The sequence below is a fragment of the Heteronotia binoei genome, chromosome 1 (genome assembly GCF_032191835.1).
Source record: "Heteronotia binoei isolate CCM8104 ecotype False Entrance Well chromosome 1, APGP_CSIRO_Hbin_v1, whole genome shotgun sequence".
NCBI lineage: Eukaryota > Metazoa > Chordata > Lepidosauria > Squamata > Gekkonidae > Heteronotia > Heteronotia binoei.
Window position 1 is genome coordinate 32,868,503 of NC_083223.1, and position 8,957 is coordinate 32,877,459.

The 8,957-nt window shown below is 41.1% G+C and overlaps 2 protein-coding genes across 5 annotated transcripts in view; one reads left to right on the plus strand and one right to left on the minus strand.

Annotated features, from left to right (window-relative positions):
* LOC132567545 (serine/threonine-protein kinase Nek5-like) overlaps positions 1 to 2,802 on the plus strand; it is a 29,291-nt gene extending 26,489 nt beyond the window's left edge. For 3 of the 4 annotated variants that reach the window (XM_060233229.1, XM_060233240.1, XM_060233245.1), the window contains 2 exons: positions 369 to 480; positions 1,612 to 2,161. In XM_060233229.1, the coding sequence (XP_060089212.1) occupies positions 369 to 480; positions 1,612 to 1,828 (329 nt within the window). In that variant the 3' untranslated portion in view covers positions 1,829 to 2,161. Of the gene's footprint in view, positions 1 to 368; positions 481 to 1,611 lie in introns of all 4 variants that reach the window. The other variant, XM_060233234.1, reaches the window with a different exon arrangement.
* ALG11 (ALG11 alpha-1,2-mannosyltransferase) lies at positions 2,777 to 8,736 on the minus strand. Its single transcript, XM_060233254.1, has 4 exons — positions 8,532 to 8,736; positions 6,530 to 6,763; positions 4,171 to 5,099; positions 2,777 to 3,067 (listed from the first exon to the last, which is right to left on the minus strand). Exons 1-4 carry the CDS (start codon positions 8,567 to 8,569, stop codon positions 2,796 to 2,798), a joined length of 1,473 nt encoding a protein of 490 aa, XP_060089237.1. The 5' UTR covers positions 8,570 to 8,736; the 3' UTR covers positions 2,777 to 2,795.
* Between the last annotated feature and the right edge of the window lie 221 nt (positions 8,737 to 8,957).

The following is an 8,957-nucleotide window of genomic DNA, read 5'->3' on the forward strand; positions in this document are numbered from 1 at the left end:
GGCAACTTAAAAAACCAACAACATTTATTTAACTTTTCAGTGTTTATTTTCAGAGCTCATTTTGAAATAAATTTTTTTAGCTTTGAAGTGCTATTGGACTTTTGCTTTATTTTATCATACCAGAAAAGCTTTTCAGCATTCCCTGGGATAACTACAGATTGGAGCCGAGGATTCCAGTCTGCTAATAATGGAGTCTCGCCTGGCAGAAGGCAGCTAGTGCCAGTGGGAGGCTCTGCTGCTAGCTGATTGGAACAGTTCCACACAATCAAATACAACTGTTCATTTAGAAAACTTCACTCTTACCGTTCTGCAAGTTCAAGTTTGCTTACAAATTAAAACCAACTAACTAAAATGTTTTCCCTTTTCAGAGGAGGCAGTTACCCCAGGGACTCCCAAACCTGATGACGCTGATTTAGAATCAAGTTCTACTGTTGATGTGGATGAAGACAGACTTGAGCCCAGATCTGATGATGATGACACGTAAGTCAGTGCAGTTAATACAGCTGCTTCTCTGAGAATATTGGGGCCACATTGTGACTTGTCCATTAACACTATTGTTGTCATATTAACACCCCTGATCTTAAAGACTTTTGGAGACACTGTTGGTGCTTAAGGATGGGAAGAATCAATTACTAAATTGATGGAATAGTATTTCTAGCTGGATTGATGTTAGCATCTGAGATGCAGTTTGCTTTGCATATCCTAAAAAGATCATGCAGAGGATTTCCCATCTGCCCAGCTCACAACTCAATACATGTGCAACTTGCTATCATAAAAATATTGATAATGAATTAATGATTATTTGTTTTACTTTGTTTACAAGTGTGTCTTTCTTGCTGAGACTCAGATGGATCACAAAAGACAATTCAATCAAGCAGCCAAAGACATCCAGTAGTCCTATTGCACTGTTTAATGTATGCCTTATCGTTTTATATCGTATGGCCACTCTAATACGAAATGGCTTTAAATAAATTTAAAAATATAAATGAAGATATACTAGCCTTGACTGCTGAACTTCAGCAGCTAGATTGCTCTCTAAATTCTCAGTTCTCTGTAGTGCATCCAAAGGCATAAGCTTCCTTATTACTTGAAGTCACATCTGAAGTGAGGCCACTTCTGGGTAAGCTAATGTGTGCCTTAACTGCAGTTTGCAGCATCTGTTTGCTTTGTGCCTCCTTCTTAAACAGTAACTGCCTAAAGGCGCCATAGATGTAGTGGCCATATGGGATTTCCTCTGGAAGCTCATATGGCTGCTTGCTGGGTGGAATAACAATTCTGTGACCCAGTGCCTCCCAATGGATAATGTATCATAGCCATTGTACTCTTCCCATGAAAGTGTGGCTCAACGAAGCATACTGTTATCAATTTTAAGAACCAGCACAACCACAGATAACTACCCTGTGGAAGGGTCTGTTCACACAAATAGTTTCAGATAATTGTGGTTAAGTCATAAGCCTTTACCTTCCGAAGTGATAGTGTAGGAACCGCCCCATATACAAAGCAGCCTTTAGACTTTCAGATCAATTTTAGTAGACTTACTGGCCAATTTGATAATTGAATATTTGGTTTAAAAACTGTCTGAATATTCATTTTCTGCTATTAATTATTTAGTAACTTTGAAGAATCTGAAGATGAATTGAGGGATGAATTAATTGAATCCTTGGAGAAAGTAATATCGTCCCTGGAAGAAGAAGCTTTAAAAGCTACAGTTGAGTCAACGGACCCAGAGCAACAGGAAAAAGACAGCTTAACTGATAAAACACATGATGGAGGTTTGGAAGAAAACAGTGACCTGACTGGAAATAAACAGGAAACTGCAGTCAGTTAACATCTCACACAGTAGTTTCTAAAGACTTATAGCAACCAGAGTTGGCTTTACAAGCCTAGTGCCTCTTTGTAGAGTCAGCAGCCACCACTGTGTAGTAAATCAAGTATTAGGTTCCCAGTATTAGAAATGTGTTCCACTGCAGCTCACATTAATGAATTTTACAAAACACATGAACTGCCCTCCCCATCTCTAGAGTTACTACTTTCTTATATTAACTCATTCTGGGTTTTATTGTTGAACACTTAGGTTCCCCATTTCTCTAGTTTATCAAGTATTTCATACTGTTTTCCGTTGAAGAATTGCTTAGAACTGAGAAAAATTGGAAGTGGATTGTTCTAAGCTAGGATGCGTTCACACTACACTAATGTTTTGCAACTGGATTTTTTACTGTGTAGGAATAGCAGAAATCCAGTTGCAAAACACATTATTTACTGTAGTGTGAATGCACCCCAATTCAGGTGTTGCAGCTTCAATTACAGGACTTTTGGCTGGGCTGAAAGATGTAATGTCCAGCAGAATATAATGTTTTTGTAATGACTGCTGAAGTGGGGGGAAATCCCACTGATAACCTATTTCAATAATAGTTATGCATTAATACATTGCAAGAAGGTGGTAAAAATAATTTCCAGTTAGAATTAGATTCAGAGCTTGATATCATAAAGTTAATTGAAATTCAAACTAATTTTTAGCCAGCAACTGTGCTACCCCCTTGTAAAACTAAGTCTTTTGTAAAGCTGCAATCTTAACAAATGTCCTCAAGCAAGAATTCTATGCAAGAATTCATCTGTCCTTATTTTACATAAAATACAAATGTTAAGATTCTTACCTATTGCGCAAATTTTATGACCTATCCATATATGCATACTGAAGCCAGTATGTATCAAAAATACTTTGTAGCACAATATGATTAGTAAAGACAAAATGTAGCACCATAAGCTGTAAAATGCGTCTGAACACATAAATAACTTTATTTAAACAATTGTTCCACTGATAATAGGAATGCTTTTTCAAATTCTTGTTCAGCAAATCTCTTTACAGATTGACGAGCATTTTGCCTGATCTCCAGTCTTTTCGCAGGAGACAATGAAAATATATGAGCCATAGTATCTGCGTAGTCCTCTTCATTTTCTGATAGAAATCCAGTAATACCCCCTTCATAGAGCACCACAATGTCCAGTTTGGGGCCTCCAGAGTTGTGAGCAAGTATAATTGTGCCTGCTGCCATGCATTCGACAATTCCTATTAAAAAGGCAAAAAAACCCTGTCATGACTTCACACTTCTCATCTGGAGGAGAAAGGAGAGCGTCCCTGACAGAAGAGCATTTGCACTCTTAAGAGCAACATACAGCATTCGGTTATTACCACTGGGAGGCAACTACACCTTTGCCTCTTTTACCTCAGAATCCACAAAATTCCCTTCCAAAGTTATTTTCTGCTACTGCTCTTCTGTTTGTAGACTATTTACCAATTGATGATGCCAAAAGAGAGGAAGGGTGCCTTCCAGCTGTGGTTACAGAAAGCTGTGTATTATCCTGCATCCTGCCCTGGGAGGAAGCATTGATTCATTTACTTCAGGGGTGGCCAACGGTAGCTCTCCAGATGTTTTTTGCCTACAAAAACATCTGGAGAGCTATCGTTGGCCACCCCTGATTTACTTCATGTAGAATTTGCCTTAGATAGGAATCACTCTATACTTCCATAAGGCAGAAGAAATCACAGCAAGTCTGCTCAGTCCCTCATGATTCTACAAACCTACATTAGCTTAAAAGCACTAGAGAAAATATGCTTAACATTTAAATGTTGTGTTTCCACTATGCAATGCTGTTATATTCCCTTAGCATAGGAAATAGGTGCCATTTTGCTAAAAAGATCACCTGTACAAAATGAATAAGGTGAAACACATTTCATGGGGCCAGTTTTCTCTTAATGAGAAGCATACAGACAACATTCTAAACCAATCAGAGGGCTTGGTTCCAATAGAATAACAAAACAAGGTTTAGTGCTCCATGAGCAGGCCCTGAAGGATCTCCAGGCTTTCTTGTTCAAGTCTTCTTGTAAGCATGGCACAATGATCATTTGTTTTCAGGCCACTTCATAGTTTACCTTTCCATCCAAACCGAGAAACTGGTTTCTGCCTGTCATGCAAGCCAGCATTCTCACCATTTAGAAAACTGGATTGTAGAACAAGCATAGGTCATAAGAAACAACTTTTGTGTCATATCACAGAATCATAAAGTTGGAAGGTACCTCCAGGGCCATCTAGTCCAACCTCCTGCACAATGCAGGGAATTCACAAATACCTCCACACACAACATTGCCAGATCATATGGAAAAATACTCACCAATTCCAAAATGTTCGTTCCACATGGTGTGAAGACCAATAGTTGCATTTCCTAGATGAGTCTTCAGCTCTTCAAATGGAATGTTAACCTTGAATTCCACCCTTTTCTCAACACCCAGTTCTTGACAGAGCTTTTTAAGTTCATTTACACGTTGATCATCTTCTTGGTTACGGCAGCCCCCAATTAAAATAAGTTTTGGAAGCGGCTGCTGCCCTGCAATCTTCTCCAACATCTTAGCAAAGGCTCTGATCTGCAAAGGGTGGTCCTTCTCTGGCCTGAACTGGCTTACTGAAACAATAGTATGCTCTGTAGTGCTCTTTTCCTTGCACAGAGGAATATCCAGGAATGCTTGAACATCACAAGGTGGATATACAATGTTTGGGTACAGGCCACAGCGCCAAAGAGAAACAATGTGACCAAGTGTCCATGAAGAATTAACCATGACAACATCAGCACAAGACCCAACTAACCCATATGCAAATGCAAAAAGATAATAATACACAAGTTTCAATTTACTTAACAAGGGATTTTTTGCAATGATGGTAGCATTATTAAATCTGGCATTCTGATTCTTAACCACAGAAAGCATATCAGTACTGATGGTAGGGTAGTGAACATAGCATCCTACTCGACAGCCTCCTAAATATTTAAAGAGAGGCAGCGTGAAGGCATAACCCATGGAGTCTATGTAAACATCAGGAACACATTTCACAAGAGCTTCCCAGCCCAGAACCACTGACCCTAAGCTCTGTCCCAGCAGAGTGAAATAGGGGTAAAGGGAAGCTTCTACAAGGTAGCGCTTCTTCAAAAACACAAACTTTACTGGTTGATTTAATCTGATGTTAAATCGCCTGTAAGCACCTTGGAGAATATTCTCAGCTGTGACATCAGTATCACCAGTGTAGATAATATAGGACACATCTTTGTACCTGGAATATAAAACACAGTGTACTATTCAGACTCTTCAGTGTACAAGTACAATATTTCCTTCTCATATTTTTCAGACAATTTTAAACGGTTCCAAGAAGCTGGAATTTATTCATTCGATTTATAGCCCACATTCCCCTGTACAACAGGTCTCAGGCTATGCAATGCTATGGAAAAGTAACAGGCCATCTCTAGTGATTTCGCCAATAAAAACTCAGTAACTTCCATAAAAAGTTGATAGCAAAAGAATTAAGCATATTGGTGTACTGGAAAAGAGTTAAGCATAGTGATGTACCACAAAAGAATACATGAAAACCCAATAGTTCTGCTCTAAATATTAACATTAATTGCATCAAAGTCCCTGTAATTTGGAAATTTTAATAGTAGTAATAACTAAGCAGGTATATGGTACTTTGAACATTCTAAAATACTTATTTTTGCTTCGTTATATTCTTTTCAATAGGGACCCAAAGTGGTTTACATTATTCTGCCCTTCCCCATTTTATCTCTCAACAATTCTGTGAGGTGGATTAGGCTCAGTGTATAGGACTAGCCAAAAGTCATCCAGTAAACTTCCATATGTAGTAGAGTGGGGACTCAAACCTGGTCTTCCAGTGCTAGTCCAAGGTTGTTGTGAGGAGAATAATGTACACATCTTTAGGTCCCCACTAGGGGACAAGGTGGGTATGAATAAAGTAGATAAATTCTCATAACCAAAAGTTTTAGCTTTGATTCCCCTCCCCACCCCCCAGACAGAAAAACAGGTTCCAGACACTGTTTGCAGTGTATTGCTGTTGTGTACTTGAAAATCTTGGGGACACTTAACTGAGCTCTCTCAGTCATGAACATGGGGACAATATAAATAAGTGCCTTTTGACAAAACAGATTCTGTAGTGTAAGATTTAGTGTTTACACTTAATATTGTGTTTGTAAACACAATATTGTACTTCTTCATTTTCCTATAAGTGAAAACTTTATTTTAACCAATAGTCTCTACATATTGCATTTTTCTATTTTTTTTTCTAAGTATAAATTCTTAAACTGATGCAGCATTCAGATATAAATGTATAAGCAAGTTAGTGATTTCTTCACTACTTAAGAATGAACACAAATCTGGATAGCCCAGGCAAGCCCAATCTCATAAACTAAGCAGGGCCACCTCTGGCAAATACTTGGATGGGAGACCTCCTTAGAATACCAGCAGTCAGGAGGCAGGATTTATTCAGCCACCTCTCTAAAGATCCTCCAGGCCTCATCATCAGAAGTCACCATGGCTACCACGGCACACACACAAATAAACCCTCAAATCTAATACAGCCAATAAGAAAAATAAATAAGCAACTAAGTTTTAGTTGTGGAATGTAACCTTAGAAAGTTACTGCAATAAATGCAAAAATCATACATTGGTACTACAAAAATAAAATGTACTTACTTATTCTGTACAGCTCGTAGAGCACTCCATAAGACTCTCTCCCCTCCACCACCTGCATTACAATATGGATGAAAAAATGCAACCACACATGGACTTTTTCCATCTTTCCCTGGGGGGATTAACTTGTTTTTCCTTTGTTGGAGCCACAGCCGTACACCCCACAGGAACAGGAGCAGACAAATACACAGAACTCCACTAAGTATTAGTGCAGGGATAGCCAAAGAGTACAGCAACCTGAAACAAAAAAGATGAGCTGAATGTATGGCAACAATTCTAAAAGCCTATAAAGTATATTTATTAAGGAAAGCCAGCAAGAATCAGTTCTTGATGTTTCTGTGGTTGAATAGTCACAATTACAGAGCAGAGCATCTTATGCTAGGAAAGTATCTGAAATGATTATCTACTGACTTCCTCTCCCCTTTAAGTTTCAGAAGCCTGCCCAAAAGCCCTAAGTCATTCAGGTCTGTCACAATAAATAATGGCAAAGAAGATCATAAACTAAAACATCACACACTAGCATGAATATCACTAACAAAGTCAGAGTCTATCTGAGAATATCCATTGGTTCAATCAATGCAACATCATGATATGAAAATGCTAAATCCATTTCAGCAGGAATGTACCCCAACAGTCATTCCTAAAAGTTACTAAAATATTGGAGTGGATCTAGCCACTCTGCTCAGCAAAATCTGAAGATTCCAATGGAAGAGCTACTTCAGGTAAGGAATATCCGCTCCAATATTTTGTAATCACATACCATTCTTTTTGGTTCAATTAAAACGTATACCTTAAAAAGAAGGGTTTTTTCCCTGGGTGAACATGGTGGAATAGAGTTACAGAACCTCTTTGTGGAAGCAAAATTCTCAAAAAATGTTGAAAAGTTCATCAGGGGCACCCTGTGTGTTTCTCCTTAATTTCCCTCTTGAGAGTTCCAGCACCAATTTTTCCAGGAAAAAAAAAACCCTGTTAAAATGTAACGCACAATGTAATGAGTTCACAAGTGCCCTCATCAGAAGTAACTATATATTTTAATCTAGTGAGCATCTTCCCAGCTCTAATTGGTTGTTGTGGCCGAATGCCTCCAAACTGACACATCATGTCAAGACAAGACCAGCCCTGCCTATTCTGGCTGGTCATTGTTTTAGCCCCCTGATCCAGTGCATTCAGTCATCTCCAACAACTACATGACACCAAGTCCCTGTATGCAGGCAAATGAGTTTTAGATACATCCTCTAGAATCAAGATATGGAATTACAGTCTGCACAAATCTGAAAGAAATTTGAGTCCAGTTGCATCTTAGAGCCCAACAAGATTTCCGGGTATAAGCTTTTGAGTCAAACCTCCCTTTGCCAGATAATTAAAGGTTCTAACAGAATGAAGGAATGGGGCTGAGGCCTATCTGAACACACAGAAGTATAAAGGAGACCACCCAGGCACCCACAGCCGAGCTGGTACTCCAGATCTGGATGCCATCCCTATGGTATTCAGTCTTGGCCTCCTTCAGCCATTGCCTTTAACAGCCTTCCTGAGACTTCCAATCCCATTGTATGTACTTCAGTCTGGCAGAGCTCTTAGCAGCCGAGCTTTCCAAAGCGAACAGATGCAGCTATCCAGGAGTGAACACAGGAGGGCAGAGCCGTTGGAAAGCGTTTGACTAGGGACCAGGAGACCAGGGTTCAAAATTCAACTGCGATAAATTTTTGGGTGACATCTCCCTGTCAGCCTCACAAGGCCGTTGCGAGACTGAAGGAGGAAAAGCGAGAAACGCACTCGCCGCCTTGAACGCGGCGTGGGCTAAACATGCAACATCTGGAGCGTTAGAAGCAGCCCGGCCCCTCCGTTGCGCGGGGCCCCCCACAGCCGCCTCCATCGCGGACATGCGGTCCGAGGCAGAAGAGCGCGGCAGGTGTCCGAAACGCGGCTGCGCGGGCTGGAAGGACCAGCAGAGGTCTCGGGCGGACATTTGACCCGCAGCGCCCGAAGGTCCGAGGGCAGTTCTCACCTGAGAAGCGACCAAGCCCCAACGAAAGAAGCAGCCATCCCGGCGGCAACAAGTGCCGCCGTGGCTTCACCTCTCTCCGTCCTGCCTCAGCCGCCGCCGTTGCCACACCGCTGCTTCCGCTGGACAAGCGGCGGCCTTCCCGTTCCTGGGTCTGCCGACAGGATTTCCTGCTCGAGTCGGGCGCCATCTTGGCCCCTCCGCCAGGGGCAGGGCTCATCCGCGCAGATGCAGGGGTGGGGAACAGTGGCTCTCCAGACGTTTTTTGCCTACAACTCCCATCAGCTCCAGCCAGCATGGCCAGATGGGAGTTGTAGGCGAAAACATCTGGAGAGCCATTGTTCCCCACCCCTGGCACAGAGGCTTCTGCTGGGAGAAGAGCGCCATGCAGAGAACGCTTCTCAGGGAGCGAGTCTCACTGCCTAGAGC